The sequence below is a fragment of the Populus alba genome, chromosome 13 (genome assembly GCF_005239225.2).
Source record: "Populus alba chromosome 13, ASM523922v2, whole genome shotgun sequence".
Taxonomy (NCBI): domain Eukaryota; kingdom Viridiplantae; phylum Streptophyta; class Magnoliopsida; order Malpighiales; family Salicaceae; genus Populus; species Populus alba.
The window spans coordinates 4,370,633-4,390,094 of NC_133296.1; the positions used below are offsets into that span (position 1 = coordinate 4,370,633).

At 35.7% G+C, this 19,462-nt stretch overlaps 2 protein-coding genes across 2 annotated transcripts; both read left to right on the forward strand.

The window, feature by feature from the left end:
• The first annotated feature begins 1,727 nt into the window (after positions 1-1,727).
• Positions 1,728-6,038, forward strand: LOC118036456 (uncharacterized). Its single transcript, XM_035042154.2, has 3 exons — positions 1,728-2,003; positions 2,110-5,046; positions 5,497-6,038. Exons 2-3 carry the CDS (start codon positions 2,130-2,132, stop codon positions 5,907-5,909), a joined length of 3,330 nt encoding a protein of 1,109 aa, XP_034898045.1. The 5' UTR covers positions 1,728-2,003; positions 2,110-2,129; the 3' UTR covers positions 5,910-6,038.
• A 2,667-nt stretch (positions 6,039-8,705) lies between these two features.
• LOC118036455 (probable UDP-N-acetylglucosamine--peptide N-acetylglucosaminyltransferase SEC) lies at positions 8,706-19,261 on the forward strand. The gene is made up of 27 exons (XM_035042151.2): positions 8,706-9,213; positions 9,669-9,817; positions 9,911-10,009; positions 10,112-10,162; positions 11,896-12,012; positions 12,197-12,253; positions 12,761-12,880; positions 13,290-13,352; positions 13,455-13,533; positions 14,105-14,214; positions 14,334-14,387; positions 14,468-14,535; positions 14,643-14,745; positions 14,925-15,127; positions 15,553-15,649; positions 16,071-16,142; positions 16,245-16,321; positions 16,405-16,606; positions 16,692-16,859; positions 17,490-17,600; positions 17,707-17,793; positions 17,869-17,996; positions 18,108-18,190; positions 18,286-18,391; positions 18,492-18,638; positions 18,738-18,858; positions 18,953-19,261. Exons 1-27 carry the CDS (start codon positions 9,048-9,050, stop codon positions 19,055-19,057), a joined length of 2,943 nt encoding a protein of 980 aa, XP_034898042.1. The 5' UTR covers positions 8,706-9,047; the 3' UTR covers positions 19,058-19,261.
• The last annotated feature ends 201 nt before the right edge of the window (positions 19,262-19,462 follow it).

Below are 19,462 nucleotides of genomic sequence, written 5' to 3' on the forward strand. Positions count from 1 at the left end.
AAAAACATATTACAAAAAAGTAAAGATAAGGAAAAAAAAAGTGATAAATAGATAAGTGTAAAATAATAAAAATATCAAGTATAAAAAAAAGAAAAAAATATTAGAAAAACTTGTTTCTAAAATAACTAAAAAAACCACTACAGTAAAAACAATGAACAAAATTTATAATTATACAATTTCTACAAGAAAATACCATTTTCCTTTAAGGTGACAGCAACACCACTACAAAATATATATATTAGTAAAATTTAAAATTATATCATTTTCACATGAAAACACCATTTCTTATATCCCTTCACTGTTTGTACGCTTCCACCATTCCACCCATTAAAAAAAGAAATTATTCTTATCTTAGACTCATCTCAATCTCTAATATAAAAGGAGAGTCAGATAATGTGCCTCTCAACTATTTCAGCCACCTTGCTGGGACCCCATGCTTTGAACTACAGAATTATAATAATGCTCAAATAATTATTATATTGACCTAAAAAAAAGAATTATAATACTTCTACAGACATGTGATGACCAAACTTGGAGGAAATGTTCATATACCATGGAATATTAGGATTGAAACAGGTGGCATGGCTCTTGACGTTTGAGTCTACATCAGCAATGACTCATCTTACATGATAAAAAATGAAAAATAAAAAAGCTAATTCCTATGTTAATATAAAATTATGAGATTGTTTAAGTGGATCATAGCTGTGGATGGAATACTAATTTGTACATCACAAGCAAGCAATGGCTTTGTGTATATCATGCATGCCCATGGAGATACATAGATTAACGCCGTGTTTGATGAGATAGTAGTGATTATAGTTTAAAATGTTTAAAAATATATTAAAATAATATTTTTTATTTTATATAATTTTAAATAAAAATATTAAATTTTTATTTTTTAAAAAAATATAATTTTTACCGCATTCCAAAACCCTATCTAAATGAAAACTATATGCTCTCAAAATCATTGCTATGGTGAATGGTAACAGTAGGCCAACAAAGACCACTTATAGAGTGGTCATCGAAGAAAAGACATGATCTAAGAAGGTGAAAATGTGCGTTGATATCTATTAAGTAAAGAATTTGAGGGAAGAGTGTGTTTGATAATATGATAGTAATTGTTTTTTATAATATTTTTATTTAAAAAAAAATATTTTTAATATAATCACATCAAAGTAATATAAAAACATAAAAAAATTAATTTAAAACAAAAAAATAAAATAAAATTTAAATTTTTAAAAGACATTTTCCAAAACACAAAACAAATTTATCAAGAATAACCAGAGGGCAAGGTTGGATATCTCTAGCCATCCATGCAATAGGGCAAACGAACTGAGGTAGGCAGAGAGCCAAGAGAACGTCCAAATCTAATGAATCACCGAGCCAATCTAAAGCAAATCACGAGTCCATAGATTTTACCTCAAAAGCGTTTAGAAAGGAAGTTATATGAGGTGCGAAGCAGCAGACACATGGAGATGAGAACAAATACAGCAAAGTTAAAGCTTGAAAGCAAGAAGGAAAGAAGGAAAGGCAATACACTTTCGTTTTAGCACTAAAATAATGTAGAGGTGGAGTACGAGGAATAAAGAATTCTCATGCTTTGTCGGCCATTTCTCTCTCACGCATGCATACATGCATGGATCGATGCATACAGGCAAATTATTTGCAATAAAAAATATATATAATTATGAATGGGCTATCTCTGAAACCAGGTAGGAAATATTTTGTTGATCATTACACAGAAGACTACATTAACTCTTAAGCTTTCTGTTGATTCTTTATGATGATAAAAAGAAGCTGACATTTGTCGCATTACATTGCGCACTTCAAAGACTTGAAAACAAGAAAACTTGAACCATTTATTTAATGTAGCCATGACTCTTTACACTCAAAACTAGAGATCTTCCTCGTAGGAAATTCTCTGTAGAGTACAAAAAGCCCTCTTCTTTCAGTTCCCAGAAGCCTGAGTTTGGTTTTCTGGGTTTGGTTCCTTCTTCTTAGAGGTATGTAGCTAGAGTCAATATTGCTTTTGTTTGTCTTTGTTTGTATCCGGGTAGCGTATGTTTTGGTCTTGTTTTCAGTAATAATTTGTTCTTCATGTGAATGCAGCTCGTTTCTAGTTGGCGGGCATGGAGAGAATATCATATAGCATGCTCACTGTATTTGTTATTTTCCTTTCGTTTCACCAGTCCATGGGGCTAAATGCTGAGGGACAATACCTCTTGGATATAAAGAGTAGAATTGGTGACGCCTATAACAATCTTAGCAACTGGAATCCTAATGATTCCACTCCTTGTGGATGGAAAGGTGTGAACTGCACCAGTGATTACAATCAAGTAGTTTGGCGTCTTGATTTGAGTTCAATGAATCTTTCCGGTTCTTTATCACCTAGTATAGGTGGATTGGTTCATCTGACACATCTTAATGTTTCTTTTAATTTCTTGTCCACAAATATACCTAGCGAGATTGGAAACTGTTCTAGTTTGGAGGTTCTTTATCTGAACAATAACCTTTTTGAAGGCCAGCTCCCTGTAGAATTAGCTAAGCTTTCCTGTTTGACAGATTTGAATATAGCCAACAACAGAATATCAGGGCCCCTTCCTTATCAGATAGGAAACCTTTCCTCTCTGTCACTATTGGTTGCATATAGTAACGACATCACTGGTCCATTGCCTGCTTCTCTCGGCAACCTTAAGAACTTGAGGACCTTCAGGGCAGGGCAGAATTTGATATCGGGAAGCTTACCCTCAGAGATAGGTGGATGTGAGAGTTTGGAGTATCTTGGTCTTGCACAAAACCAGTTAAGTGAAGAAATACCAAAAGAAATTGGAATGCTTCAGAATTTGACAGATTTGATCCTTTGGACTAATCAGCTTTCTGGGTCTATTCCAGAGGAGCTGGGCAATTGCACCAATTTGGGGACCCTCGCTCTCTACGATAACAAACTTGAGGGGCCTATGCCTCGGGAACTTGGTAATCTTTTATTTCTCAGGAGGTTATACCTCTACAGAAATAACTTGAATGGAGCAATCCCAAAAGAAATTGGGAATCTGTCTTTTGCAGTGGAGATTGACTTCTCCTCGAATGTGTTGACTGGAGAGATACCAATTGAGCTGACAAAGATATCTGGGCTGCAATTGCTTTATCTTTTTGATAACAAGCTTAAAGGTGTCATACCAGATGAGCTCACAACTTTGGAAAACCTGACAAAGCTTGACCTCTCCATCAATTCTCTCACTGGTACTATTCCTAAGGGGTTCCAGCATATGAAGCCACTGGTTATGTTGCAGCTCTTCAACAACTCATTGAGTGGCATCATTCCTCAAGCACTTGGAGTCTACAGCAAACTTTGGGTGGTTGACTTGTCAAATAACAACTTAACAGGAGAAATCCCGCGGCATCTTTGCAGAAATGAAAACCTGATTTTACTGAACCTGGGATCAAACAATCTCACAGGTTATATCCCAACCGGGGTCACAAATTGCACGTCACTGGTGCAACTTCATCTTGCTGCAAATGGCCTTGTGGGGAGTTTCCCGTCGGATTTGTGTAAGATGGGGAACCTCTCAGGTATTGAATTGGATGAGAACAAGTTCACCGGGCCAATTCCTCCAGAGATAGGTCAATGTCATGTTTTGCAAAGGCTGCATCTCTCAGGTAACTATTTTACTGGTGAATTGCCAAGACAGATAGGCAAACTCTCTCAGCTGGTGATTTTTAATGTCTCGTCGAATTTTCTCACCGGAGTGATACCAGCAGAGATTTTTAGCTGCAAGATGCTTCAACGGCTTGATCTCACCAGGAATAGTTTTGTGGGTGCTATACCAAGTGAGATAGGAGCCCTTTCCCAACTTGAGATTCTCATGCTCTCAGAGAATCAACTTTCTGGGAATATACCTGTGGAAGTAGGAAATTTATCGCGCTTGACTTACTTGCAAATGGGAGGCAACTTATTTTCCGGTGAGATACCAGTTACATTAGGTCGCATTTTGAGCTTGCAGATTGCACTGAATCTTAGTTACAACAATCTCTCTGGACCAATCCCCGCAGAGCTTGGGAATCTTGAGTTGCTGGAATTTCTGCTGCTCAACAACAATCATTTGAGTGGTGAAATCCCAGACTCCTTTGAGAAACTATCTAGCTTGCTTGGATGCAACTTTTCCAACAATGACCTAACAGGGCCCTTACCTTCCCTGTCACTCTTTCAAAAGACAGGCATCGACAGCTTTTTTGGGAACAAGGGGCTTTGTGGTGGACCTTTTGGCAATTGTAATGGATCTCCATCTTTTTCGTCTGATCCCTCAGATGCTCAAGGGAGAAGTCTTCGTATAGGGAAAATCATAGCTATCATTTCAGCAGTCATTGGTGGGATTTCTCTCATTTTAATTTTAGTCATTGTACACTTCATGAGACGCCCTGTCGATATGGTCGCTCCTTTGCAAGATAATTCATCCTCTTCTCCCATTTCAGACATTTACTTTTCCCCCAAGGATGAATTCACCTTCCAGGACTTGGTTGTGGCCACTGAGAATTTTGATGACAGCTTCGTTATAGGAAGGGGAGCCTGTGGAACCGTATATAGAGCAGACTTGCCAAGTGGTCGTGTCATTGCAGTTAAAAGGCTAGCATCTAACAGGGAGGGAAGCAATATTGACAATAGTTTCCGTGCAGAAATTCAGACTTTGGGAAAAATCAAGCATCGGAATATTGTGAAGCTGTATGGTTTCTGCTACCACCAGGGTTCCAACCTGCTTCTTTATGAATACTTAGCGAAGGGTAGCTTGGGAGAATTGCTCCATGGATCACCCTCTAGCCTTGATTGGAGGACAAGATTCAAGATTGCCCTCGGAGCTGCTCACGGTCTTGCTTATTTGCACCATGACTGCAAGCCTCGAATATTTCATCGTGACATAAAGTCTAATAACATTCTGCTCGATGAAAGATTTGACGCTCGTGTTGGGGACTTTGGACTCGCTAAGGTGATTGACATGCCACATTCAAAATCAATGTCTGCAGTCGCTGGTTCTTATGGCTATATTGCCCCTGGTAAGCTCTCCCAAGTTCTTTTATTCATGATGCTTCTGCATTTCCTGTCTTAAATCTAACTGTCAGTTTTTTAACTGTACTATCAAAGTGCTGTTAAGCTATTCCTACTGATCCCCTTTCTTAGAAAATTGCTATTGCACCGGGAGCTAGAGCAAATGAATAATGCATGGTTGCCTTATTTATCTACATATTAAAAGCTAGAGCTTCTAACTGATATTTCTAAGATTTAATATCTGTCTGAAACATTGACTGTCAAAAGTTCATAATTATTTAATCTTTCCTCCGATGTCCAGTAGAGCTTTTCCATAGATCAAGTATAGCAGAAAAAGGTTTTAAACAGCAAGTCTGCTAGGTTAAAAGTTTCTCACTGGCCATGAAGTTACTAGTGTTTGCCTTTTTCTTCTGTATAACCCTTCATATTGCTGACGAATATTTTGATCTCAATGACAGAATATGCATACACTCTGAAAGTCACCGAAAAGTGCGACATATACAGCTACGGAGTAGTCTTACTGGAGTTGCTGACCGGCAGAACACCCGTGCAACCTCTAGATCAAGGCGGCGATCTTGTATCATGGGTAAGAAATTACATTCAAGTCCATTCCTTATCACCTGGAATGCTTGATGATCGAGTCAATGTGCAAGATCAGAACACAATCCCTCACATGATTACTGTCATGAAAATTGCTTTGCTCTGCACAAGCACGTCTCCTGTCGACAGACCAACAATGCGAGAGGTTGTTTTGATGCTTATTGAGTCTAATAAGCTCGAAGGACACTTAGATTCCTCCTCCTCCTCCTCCTCCTCCTCCTCGCCGAGTCATCATAGCAATTCGAGCGACGAACTTATTGTACATGTGTAATAAACAACACTAGAGTTTTCTTTACCAGAAAGGTTTTTTTAGTAGTTAAATCATGCAAGTCACTAAGAGAAGCACAAACTGCCTTGTATATTCCTAGCACAATAATATTGCTCATCTCCATTTTGATTATCTAACTTCAAAGCAAGTTAAAACGTGTTAAGTGGGCAGAATCCTCCACCTATATCGCCAGAAGCCAAGTCTTGATAGAGATATCTATCATGGCATCCCTTGCATTTTGCCAGAAGTGGGTCTTGCCATGCCATCAACTGTTGGGAAATTGTTTAAAACACGATTAATGGATACACTTGAGATCAAATTAAAAATGATGTTCATTCACTTTTAAAAAGTTAAAATTTTGTTTGAATTTAATTTTCATGTTTGTAAATCTTGTTTTAAAGTGCAATATACGGTGATATTGTTGGAATCTTGAAAAATTTATTATAAAATTTTTTTACGCTAAATAAGAAGCACTAAAATCTTAAGGATAAAAAAATCATCATTGACAACAACAATTTTAAAGCTTTATTTTACATGTTTGACATATTCTTCCTTACTTCAATTTTAAGTGTTTTCTTCTTTATTTTGAGCTTTATTTTTTTTTTATATATAGATTTAGAGTTTATGTTCGATTTTGTTGAGAGATACTTGAGTTATATTCTTTTATATTCGTAGACCTTATTTAGAAATGCAACTAATTAAAATAATGTTGCTGGAATCTTCAGAAACATATTGCGAATATCCTATATACCAAGTGAGGAGCACTAAAATTTTAAGAATAAAAAATTTATTATTAACAATAACAAAATTTAATCAATTTTAAAATGCTTCAACAAGTAAGTATTTTTTTTTTTAGTTTTGTTTAATCTAATATATTAGTATGCATAATGTTAGGATTGTTTTTCAATTTCTTATACTATATTAAATATATGCATAATATACATTCTATAATCTTTATATGGTTTATAGTAGGCCATGACATACCTATTTATAGCATTGACTAATAAAAATACTACACTTCCTTCAGCATATAATTTGTATAGGATGTTTTTCTATTATAAACCAAACTTGCTCACGCATCTAGTCTAATACTTATAGAATATAATCTTAAAAATTTAATAAGATTTTGTTTAGTTTATCTTCTGAAAAAGAAGATATTAGCTTTTTTAAAATTTAAGTTATGATATAAAATCCTTTTAATTTGCTCTTTTCACATATAGATATTTTTCTTACTAAATATTTTTATCTAAACATCTTGTTTAGTTTATAGCTTTATAAGTTTTAGATAAATTTTAGAAGTTTGTTAAATATCTTTTGTTAAAGTTACAGTTATTCTTGTAAAATTGTTATTTATATGCAATTTTTATGTTTTAATGCATATAATCTATAAATAAACTTCTAATTTTTTTTTGTTTAGTTTATACTTATCATGCTAATTAAAAAAAGGATGTAATATATTGGCCTTTTTGCGAGGCCTCTTAAAAATCTTTTATATATTAAAAGAAGGATGTAATATCTATTCCTTAATTTTTTAAAAAAAATAATAATGCAAACGGTATGTCATCTAGAATTTAGAATTCAATATTTGAAGGATCATTAGAAAATGAGAGCAGGTGCATTTCATATCTAAAAATTTATTTTAACCTAAAAATACTTACAAAATACCCTACAGATCTTGATACATCTATTTGTTGTCTTAAACAACCCAAAACTCAGTCTAAAAAACTCAAAATCAATCCAAAATCAAAAAACATTCTTGAGTCAAGATTTACTCCTTCATGCATGGGAAAATACAAAGAATATCAAAGTAAAATACTTCTCATCAAATTAAATTCATTGATACTAAGATTGGTTATTTTTGTTACTAGAATAGGTGTCAACGATGATTTTTTTTTTTCCAATCAAAATTGAATGACTTTTTTTTTTAAAACCAAGAGCTGAATTTTTTTTTAAAAATAAAGTACTTCTTCTTGACCACAAATGATTTTTTGAAGGCTAAAGGGGCAATAAATATATGAATTAGAAAATAGAAGGACTAACGTGAATTTTTTATGTCTATTTTAAAAATACCACATAGTTTCTGAACTTTTCTTTTTCATCCCTTGTCTTGCAATCTTGCCATCCCTAAACAAATCAAAAGCAATTGGAATTCAATTTGACATCAAAAGGTTGAAATCGCTGGAAAACAAAGTTTGTTGACCAAAAAAAAAAAAACCATCTACAAGTGCATAATATAACGTGGGAAAGATTCCACTTTGCATCTTTCTATAAGAAAACAACCGCACCTTTTTAATGTCTTACTTAATTAACATTTAATTGTGATAAAAGACAAGATATATATATATATATATATATATATATATATAATTATTTTTAAACAAAAATAAAATTTAAATTTTGGTGAAATATTGCTTGGGTGGTGTTTCTAAATAATGTCGGCAATGTTTATTTTTGGAGGTAACGTGCTTTAAAAATTAATTTTTTATTTTAAATGAAATTTTTAAATATTTTTAAAATTATTTTAGTGTGTTTATATTTAAAATAATTTTTTAAAAATAAAAAATATTATTTTAATATATTTTTAAATAAAAATACTAATAAAAAATAACAATTATTAAAACACTACCTTACATCTGTAAAATAATAAAATAAAAAAAAGTAACCTTGCATCACTAACAAAAAAAAGTAGTTTGGGAAACTTTGAATCCTTTTAAGGGAATAAAGACAAAAGCCAGCTATAAACTAAAAGAAGTTACATAGATACGTGTCAGAACAAACTGAATCCCTTTCACATTACTCTAATCTATTAGCATCATCACCGCGCTGCTCAACGGCTCTGATCTCTCCTCACCACCCTCCACGCGCTTTATTTGAATCTCTCACTCCAGAAACCTCGAAAAGAAGCGAAAAATCGAAGCAGCAAAAGAAACCCGAAAAAAATAAAAATAAAACCCAAAGTTCAATTATATTATACTCCTTAATTTTAAATTTTTAGCTTAGGGTTTTTTATTTTGTAAATCGAGTTCTTCATCTTCTGGATTTTTATCAGCCGTCTGATCTGATCTAATCTGAGCTGGATATTTTGCTGTTTCATTTTGATGATTGTAATTTGATTTGTTATTGCGCGAGAGAGAGATCGAGATGATTTCGTTGCAGAACGGAGCTCGGCCGGTTGTGTTTGGTTCGGCTCGCGATGATGCCGTCGGTGGCTTCCAGGTGAAGATCGAGCCGCCCGCTTCAGTTTCGGCGGCTTCTTCGGCTGCTTTGAGCTTGTTGCCTTTTAAAGGCCGTGATTCTCATCATGAAGGTTAGTTATTTTTTAATTAATTGATTAACGAGTATCTTAGTTGGAAAATGACACGGTAAGGAACCAGAAAATGGAATACTGCAATTTTTTTTTTTTTTTTATGAATTGTTCATTCAATTAATTTCAAATAAGTCGTATCTTGCTCAGACTAATAAATAGAACTAAAATTATAGTTAAAGCTACTATCAGAAAACCAAATAACTAGTCATTTGACAACCAGAGTCATTCTTTGATAAATGATCACTATGGGTCAGACGCAATATAACTTGATCAATCCTTTTTTCTGTCGTTAAGGTGGAGAACTGAACCAAGAATTCTCTTTCTTTGCCTTTAATCAATTTTTTACTTTTTGTTTTGTTTTTTTGTTCAGTTAAAATTTGAATTTTTAGATCGATTTTCTAATTTCGGAGAATTTGAGTATAATTTTGAAAGTTTTGTAACATTTTTGAAACCAGTTGTGGATGAAGACGCACACTTGGGGCTGGCGCATCAGCTGTACAAATCTGGGAATTACAAACAAGCATTAGAGCATAGCAGTGTTGTTTATGAGAGAAGTCCGCAGCGGACTGATAATCTTCTTCTTCTGGGTGCTATTTATTATCAGGTTGTTTCTTTTTTCATTTCTTTGTTAGGGTTGATATTTTTGTTGTGTTTTGGCTAGAACCATAATTTTATTTTGTCTTTTTCTTGCTTACAGTTGCAAGATTATGATATGTGCATTGCAAAAAATGAGGAAGCTCTTCGGCTTGAGCCACGTTTTGCGGAGTGCTATGGAAACATGGCAAATGCTTGGAAGGTAATTAATATCACTTGGGTTTTTGTGTGTGGATGTTTTGGTCATTCATGGGATAGGGATCAGTTACTGATGAAGGTGATGTTTTGTTTAATAATAATACAGGAGAAGGGTGATATTGATCTTGCAATTCGATACTATTTGGTTTCCATTGAGGTTAGTGTGCAGTTATTAAACTTATTCTACCCTAACTATCTATTCTTCATAGACATCAAATAAGTTTTTTAGAAGATTTATCATTGCAAACAGAGTTTGTTATCTGATTTAGACTCTGTGAATGCTTACTTCACAATGGCGTCTAATAGTATTAAGTTTATATGAATGTTTCTTGCTTAATATTGAATATTAGGGTAGAATTAGTATGGGATCTTAACCTTTGTTCACTCCCCATTTTTTTATTTGAGGCAGTGAGGATCCTGTTAATTGGGTTTGACCCCATCCCTACAAGATTGTAGCGTGCTGTGTTGGTCTGGGTTGAGATAGGAATCTTGACCTGATCCAACCTGACTATGATCCTGGTTGTGAATTGTGATCTTATTTTGTTTCTTAAATCCATCTTTATAAAATCTCATGATTTTTGCTAGTTAGTCACTTGACATCTTCTGTGGTTTCTAATAAAAAGAAATCCTTAAAGAAGTTATATTGTGACAATGATTGCAACTGAAATTAGAGGACTAGGATGAATTAGAAGATCAATGGATGGAATAGGGACATAATTGAGAACCAATTTCTCAGGCAGCAGAAGGCTTGAGAACTATAGTTACTGGTCATGGCTGAATCAAATGACCAAGTCTTGCGAACACAAACATCAATATGGACATGCATGCATCATACATGTGTTTATATACATGGAGTGTGTATATATATGTGTGTGCGTACACACTAAACCAGCATGGTTTCCTCAGTGTGCTTCACTGTTACTTTTTCATTTTCAAACTTTTTTTTTCTTTTAATTGAATCCTTCTATAGCTTAATTAGATGAAATTAGAATTGAAATTATGGTACCAAATTAAAAGATAGAGAAAAGGCATCGCCAATCTCAAATTAGTGACAATTCTCATTTGGTCCCAAAGTTCATTTTGTTTAATTTTTAGTCCCTGGGCTAAAGAGAGGGGAGAGAAACTCACTGGGAAATGGCAGGAGAGTAGTCGATTTTGACGAATGAAATGGCCAAGCTTGTTGTTAAAGGATTTCATTTGATGAGATGAGTTTGATGGTGGTGGTTTTTGGCTTTCATATTGCCTGAAAAGGTAGCTTGTGGTCGGGAGAGAATTTTTTTCAGTTTGATTTTGTGTTTTTGAATTGATTTAGGGTGTTTTGAGTTAAGAGATTGATTTATTGAGGTTTGTAGGGTGCTTTTGGGTGAAAAATGGATTTTTATGGCAAACCCCACTCTCCTGATTTTTCAGCCACCATGGTGGGGGCTGGATTCAAGTTGCGAGTGTGGCAGGATTGCATAGGTTGGCTTGAGTCAATCAAAGATGTCAACATCTTGATAAATCAAAATTTTGTTCTAAAAAATTAACTGTGCTCTGAAGCTATTACAGTGTTTATATTCATAGACTTTAGAAAAGTTCTAATCTAAGCAAAAACCAACTAGTACTAGGAAATAGTAAAGAGAACTCCATAACCATTAAGGAGAAGACCACTAATTGCTATCTATTGCTAAAAGCTTTGGAACATAATTAAACTTACATTCCAGCAAATCCCCTATTCTGTGAAATTGCAGAAATACCCTATAAAGGGACTATTCTTCATTAGATTGACACATGATCTTGAATGTCTAATTGGATCATATCCTTCCTTCTTTTCTTCTATAACTGTACCACCTATGGATGCTGGCTTCTTTCTTATGATAATAATTAATGTTTTTGCATACTTGGTTGCAGCTTCGACCCAACTTTGCTGATGCTTGGTCAAATTTGGCTAGTGCATACATGCGAAAGGGAAGACTTAATGAGGCATCACAGTGTTGTCGTCAGGCCTTGGCATTGAATCCTCATCTGGTATATATTTTTTTCTAATGTGGTAGTATGATGATTTGGTTCACTTTCAATTAGACGGGCTAGAGGAAAAGAAAATTTATGACTTGCGCATTCATTATTGCTCTATGCTAGCAACCATGCACAGATGGTATTAGGATTTTTGTGAGAGTTCATTACTTGCTTATTTTCATCAATTGTCTTGTAGGTTGATGCTCATAGCAATCTTGGGAATTTAATGAAGGCACAAGGATTGGTGCAAGAAGTAAGTGTCAATGAATGAATACTGCACTGCTATTTAGTTTCTTAGTCCTTACTGCTCTTAGTGATTAGCCCAGACATAATATTTTTTGGGCTATTGTATTTGGGTTACTTAAGATTGTTGATACCCTCATTGGTTGCCATGCCCATAGCTAGGATTAGGATACCAGTGGATCAGTTTGCATCCTGATCGGTTCATTGTCAACTTGGTACTCCAGTTTGAGTGAATGAGCAAAAGCTCTATTGGATTCACCTGGCTCAACTTCTCCTCGTCACTTGTAGGATGAAGTCATTGTTTCCATGTATATGTTTGTGTATTGTGCATCTCTCTCCTTTCCGGCAAAGTTACTGATCATTATAATTCCTGTGTGGAACTGTGTCTTAATTCACAGTTCGATACAGATATCAAGTTGTTACCAACAGGACAGGGCTCAGATGATGGTTGATCTAGTTGTAACTTCCATGTGAACTGTGAAGACACGAAATTGTCAGAATCTAACATTTTGTGCAGGCATACAGTTGCTACCTTGAGGCTCTACGGATACAACCAACTTTTGCTATTGCATGGTCAAATCTTGCTGGTCTCTTTATGGAGTCTGGTGATCTTAACAGAGCTCTTCAATATTATAAGGTACAACTGATAGCTACAATTTTTCTGCCTTTTTTTCCAGGTCGAGTTTCAATTGTGGTCCCCTTTGCTTTGACAATCTGCGTCAACTGCTGCCACTGTCTCAACTTTTCTTTATTGTGGGAATATTGAATCAAATACTGTGTATAGTCATCATGTCTGAACATTGCCAAAAGTTTTTCTTTTGATTGCTTTTAGCAATTAGTTACAACCAATTCTTTCTGTTTGGAGTTTGATTTTGACTGCCTGCTGTGAGATGTGAATGCCTCCCAGTACCAATTTGCATTTATTTTGTCACCATATATTATATCGAAGTTGCTGAATAGTCTCTGTTTGTAAATTTTCTTGGTCCTGTTTCTTCCTTAAGTGTTTAAATGCTTGCTGATTACATTTTGTACTACAAAAATTGCAGGAAGCTGTAAAACTTAAACCTAAATTTCCTGATGCCTACCTAAATCTTGGAAATGTTTATAAGGTAAGTTGTCATGTCTTGTGCCCTTAAAGTTGAGAAATTGCCTCTGCTTGGGCTGACATTGGCATATGGAGGAAACTAAGGTGTTTTATTTGCCCTTTCCAGGCCTTGAGAATGCCACAAGAGGCTATAGTGTGCTATCAGCAAGCAGTTCAGGCACGACCAAACTATGCAATGGCTTTTGGTGAGTTTGCTTTGCCTTGCAGCCTTAGTAGTTCTGGACTTTTGAAATTATTCTCAACACTAAATGCTCCAAGTGAATCTTTGTATGGCTTAACTTGTATTATTGGCATGTCCTTTTTGGAGTGTACATCTGTATTGTCTTTCTGAAAGCTATCTTTTACTGAGTTTCTTTTCTTCTTATTATTAAATAATCATTACTACTATTCTTCCATGACAATGTAAATAATGGTTGCTAGAAGAACCTGTTTATAGCAAATATTGTGCTTAGATCCAGACCCTTCCCCTTCCCAACCCTAGCAAGTCTGTTTGTTGCTTCTTTCATCCTCATTCCTGGTTTTTCTGTTGGTTTATTTATTTTTTATTTGATGACTATATTGAAAATTTTGCGTGTCTGCCAGAAGAAACTATTATTGATCTATTGGCTGTTTGCTTAATTTCCCCCTACATTGGCAAATTTAGTGTTGGGAGTGACGGGATACTTCTCATCCACTCTCGTGTTTTTCTGTTTTAATGGTTGCAGAACTTTTCCCCCCTCAAAGTTATGTGACTGCTTGGTTTGTAATACACTGCAGGAAATTTGGCTAGTACATATTATGAGCGTGGCCAACTGGATTTGACAATTCTTCATTATAAGCAAGCCATTGCTTGTGATCAGAGATTTTTAGAGGCTTACAATAACTTGGTTGGTTTCACTTTATGTTAACAGCCTTGCATTTTCTGTGTATTTTCAATTTAAATCATCATGTTCATTTTATTTGATATTTACTAATCATAATTTCGGATTTATTTTCCAACTGGAAGGGAAATGCGTTGAAAGATGTTGGTAGAGTGGATGAAGCAATCCAATGCTATAATGTAGGTTGACATTTTGGTTTTTTTACCACAGCAGTTTGCTTGTTTTGTAATTTCTAACTTTTATTTCTTGTTGGCTTTAGCAATGCCTTTCACTACAACCAAACCACCCGCAAGCACTTACCAATCTTGGGAATATATATATGGAATGGTACATGAAATTGAATCTTTGATATTTTAATAAATGATTTTATGATGTCAAATAGATATAAGATATGAAGTAGCTGGGGTTTATATGAGAGTTCTTGGTTCATGCAGGAACATGTCTGCTGCTGCTGCTTCATGTTATAAGGCCACTCTGGCTGTCACAACAGGGCTGTCTGCTCCTTTCAGTAATCTTGCTGTAATCTATAAACAACAGGTAATGGCAGCTGGACTGCTTTCAATGAGCATTTCTATGATCAACGTTGCATTTGCAATTGAACAGAAAGGACATCTGCACTATAGTTGTGCTTCTCTCTTAGTGCTCTGTCTTGATGATAGTGTAATTTCATTGTTACTTGGATGTTCCTACTAAATTCCTTTTTTTTAACTTGGCAGGGAAATTACTCAGATGCTATATCATGCTATAATGAGGTTCTTCGAATTGAACCTTTGGCAGCTGATGGACTTGTAAATAGGGGCAACACTTACAAGGAGATTGGTAGAGTAAGTGAGGCAATTCAAGACTACATTAATGCTATCACTATCCGGCCAAACATGGCAGAAGCCCATGCAAATTTGGCTTCAGCTTATAAAGACAGGTACTTTCTAGTTTCTAGTTTGAGAACCAATTAATTAGAATAGCTCTTATAAGTGATGCTTGATGGGTGGAGAGAAAAGGTGTCATTTGGTTGAGTGAGGCTTGGTTAGATGCCCAACCTTTGATTTCTGCAATGGGAATGTCATCCTGTTTGATCTGCTAGCTATTCATATGATCTCAAAAAGTGGTGTATTTAGCTTCTGATTCAGGAAGCTGCTAAGTTATGGTATATTTGGTTTGCTGCAATTATGTGTGCTGTTGAGATGCCCCCCCAAATGTTTCTTCATTCCACTTGAGGGGAGAAAACTTATTTGTCTATAAATCAACTATTGGATTGGAATGCATCACATGTTATAGTATTGAAAATACTCATGTTGGCTGTGACAACTAGCTGTCTGCTGATGAATTTGTTTTCATTGCATGCAGTGGACATGTGGAGGCTGCTATAAAGAGCTATAGGCAGGCACTGCTTCTGCGAACAGACTTTCCAGAAGCAACATGCAACCTACTACATACTTTGCAGGTATTGTTTAAGTGATGCTCACACTGCGCTGTTCTTGTAGTGGGTTTAACCTGGATCTGCATATATTTGTTGTGTTAGGTTTATAGTGTAAAAGCTACACTGTTTGACTTGTCAAACTGAGCTGCTCCTTTCCTTTTATCATTAACTTGTCCTGATAAATGCTGCTTGTATTCCATATGCATAAATGATGTGATTTATCTATTATGAAGTACAACTCTCAATTTCTGGTGTCAATTCTGATGAGTTGACCATCAAATATGCTGCATCCTCTCTCTCTCGTGTATATGTACATTTTGCTCTTAATTTTTTCCATTTCAGCTTATTTCTGCTAATCAGTTGGATATTGAAGCATTCTGTTTACTGTGTGAAACTTTCATTGTGTATACTGATGCTTTCTTATTGCTCAATTTTCATTTTCTAGTGTGTCTGCTGCTGGGAGGATCGCGATAAAATGTTCAATGAAGTTGAAGGGATTATTAGAAGACAGATTTCGGTAAGAAATTATGATGTCTGTTATTTGTAAGCTTCATTTTGTATATCACCTGGGTATTGTCACAGGAGTTACGGACTTTTCTCATTGCCTTTTTAATTTCAGATGGCAGTTCTTCCTAGTGTGCAGCCTTTTCATGCTATTGCATATCCTATTGATCCAGTGCTTGCACTTGAAATCAGGTGTTATTATTGTCTTGGACTGAGCTGTACTTGATATCTATGATCGAAGCTTTTGTTCATAATTTTATCCGTCTATATTACAGTCGTAAATACGCGGCTCATTGCTCCATAATTGCATCTCGTTTTGCCCTTCCTCCCTTCAAGCATCCTGCCCCTCTTCCTGTTAAGCATGAGCGTGGAAGTGGGAGACTTAGGATTGGATATGTGAGCAGTGACTTTGGGAACCATCCCTTGTCACACCTTATGGGATCTGTATTTGGCATGCACAACAGAGAAAATGTTGAGGTATGTAAATTTTGATTTGCCACCCCCCCCCCACCCCCTGTTTTTTCCCACTACATATGCATGTTAAGGCTAACAAGATGTGCAGGTGTTCTGCTATGCCTTGAGTCCAAATGATGGTACCGAGTGGAGGCAGCGGACCCAGTTTGAAGCTGAGCATTTTATAGATGTATCTGCCATGACATCTGATATGATTGCTAAACTAATTAATGAGGACAAGATACAAATCCTTATCAACCTTAACGGGTATACCAAGGTATGCTTAGTTCAAATTTTTCCTAAAACAATTCACCACCAGATGGGTCAATGGAGAAAGACAACAATCGGAATTAATCTTTGATTATTTAGAATTTTTTTTTATGTTGGATGTTTATTCTAGATTTTTAGTATTTTTTCAGAATATTAGCATTAATAGATTAGTGTTAAAATAGGATTTTAGTTTCCTTAATGAATAGAACCATCAAATAGATTTTCCCAATTTTTTTGCTTTGCTGCCTATATTTATATGCACCTTACCTGGGCATTCTGTTAGTGTTATGACTTTACATCTAATAAATTGAGTTTTATCTTAAAGAATTGGCAATCTCGATTTGTGCTCTGTCGCTGGTTCTACACCTCCACCTTTCTGAGGTTTTGTAGAATGGTAATCATCATTAGATTTAAAGTCTGTTATTTTTATAGGCTGTATGGCATAATATCATATGCTTTTATTCATTATAGATGTATTCACATTAAGTGGATTCATGTATGAACATGCTTGGTTTTGGTAAATGACTTTGTACCTGTAGCCTGCATGTATGGTTTCTAATGGCTTTACCCATTCTAAATTTGCAAATCATTAACTGAATTCCATCTTTTAACTTGCTCTCTGTGTATATTCATCCAGGGGGCAAGAAATGAAATATTTGCAATGCAGCCTGCACCCATACAGGTTTCATACATGGGATTCCCTGGGACCACAGGAGCAACATACATTGATTATTTGGTCACTGATGAGGTTGGAAGGGAATGGCAATCTACACTTGCGTTCCTATTTGCTGTTTGCTGGGTTCTTGTTTTGTCTTTGTTGTCTGGATTCTGATGCACCTGCTCTTTCCTTTCAGTTTGTTTCACCCACCCGTTTCTCACATATTTATTCTGAAAAGCTGGTTCACCTGCCACATTGCTACTTTGTGAATGATTATAAACAGGTTGGTCCCAGACTATTTATTATGCTTGCTTCGTTATCGAAAATGTATATTTAAAACCACTACTATTGCTTTCAGAAAAATTTGGATGTGTTGGATCCAACATGCCAGCACAAGCGATCTGATTATGGCCTCCCTGAAGATAAATTTATATTTGCATGCTTCAATCAGCTGTACAAAATGGATCCTGAAATCTTTAATACCTGGTAATCCAACATTAAAAGGGCATCCCTTCCATTAGATTCATTTTTATGAATGTGAAAGATTGTAGCATATGGCTTCTTACAATTCATGTTTTTATTTAATGAATGTTGTAGGTGCAAGATTCTTAAACGTGTACCCAACAGTGCACTTTGGCTCCTTAGGTTCCCTGCTGCAGGGGAAATGAGACTCCGTGCATGTAAGTGAAAATCTTTCTTACCTCTCATAAGGAACACAAGCTCACATAGGTTTTAGCTTGTGGCATTATGTTAACGATTGCTGGACTTTGTTCAGATGCTGTTGCCCAAGGGGTGCAGCCAGACCAAATTATTTTCACAGATGTTGCCATGAAACAAGAGCATATCAGACGAAGTGCTTTGGCAGATTTATTTCTTGACACGTAATTGTTCTTCATCTCACTTTCATTCATTCACTACTGAATGTTGTCAATTTGTTGCCTGGGGGCTTCTTGGATATTGATAGTTGGGTTTTTATTTTAGGCCATTATGCAATGCCCATACCACAGGGACAGATATTCTGTGGGCAGGTTTGCCAATGGTGACCATGCCCCTTGAGAAAATGGCTACTAGAGTTGCTGGATCACTCTGTCTTGCCACTGGACTTGGGGACGAGATGATTGTAAGCAGGTAGCGTACGCAGTATCTTGAATTGGCTTTGCATGTTCAAATACCATATACATGTTGCTTGTGAGTTTTAACTTCTTGCTGTTTTTCCCTTGTCTGCAGTATGAAAGAATATGAAGAGAGGGCCGTGTCTCTTGCGTTAAACCGGCCACAGCTTCAGTCTCTAACAGACAGACTGAAGGCAGCCCGAATGACTTGCCCTCTGTTTGACACCAGACGCTGGGTAATCTTAAACAGAAGCTTTCTTTTTAGCAATTACAATGTGTTTTGCATGTAGGAGGGACGAAGGTTTCAATCTCTTGTTTTTGCAAATGCAGGTTAGAAACCTGGATATGGCATATTTCAAAATGTGGAGTATTCATTGCTCAGGCCAGCAACCCCACCACTTTAAGGTTGCTGAAAATGATTTTGATTTCCCATAAGATTCGTCGGACGGGATTGTAGATAAAAGCAAAGAAAAAGGTAGGAGAGAATATTTAGGAAAAAATTGGTCAATTATTCAGATGAAATTGTGATGTGTTTCCCGTATCCGTGGATGAATTCAGTTCCTCTCTCTTGCTCGCTCTCTCTCTTTTCAACAACTTTGGGCTAGAAATGAAATGATAAAATTCGTGCTTGCGATCCCATTCTGATTATTTAGCTAATTATTATATAATTTTTATGATGTGAAAGGAAAAACAGAGGCATTTGGGGTATACATTTTGACGAGAGGGGTTTTTTTTTTTTTTTTTTTTTTTTTTTTTTGGGGGGGGGGGGGTAACCGTTACATTAGCCAGGTTTGTGCAAACCGTTTGATGTGCTTTGATAATACAGTGTCCCTATTCAAT

Coding starts and splice junctions, on each gene's coding strand:
- LOC118036456 (XM_035042154.2), top strand. CDS start 2,130: ATGGAGAGAATATCATATAGCATGCTCACTGTATTTGTTATTTTCCTT. Junction 5,047..5,496: donor TTATGGCTATATTGCCCCTG/GTAAGCTCTCCC, acceptor TCTCAATGACAG/AATATGCATACACTCTGAAA.
- LOC118036455 (XM_035042151.2), top strand. CDS start 9,048: ATGATTTCGTTGCAGAACGGAGCTCGGCCGGTTGTGTTTGGTTCGGCT. Junction 17,601..17,706: donor ATTATTTGGTCACTGATGAG/GTTGGAAGGGAA, acceptor CTTTCCTTTCAG/TTTGTTTCACCCACCCGTTT. Junction 18,639..18,737: donor GACGAGATGATTGTAAGCAG/GTAGCGTACGCA, acceptor CCTTGTCTGCAG/TATGAAAGAATATGAAGAGA.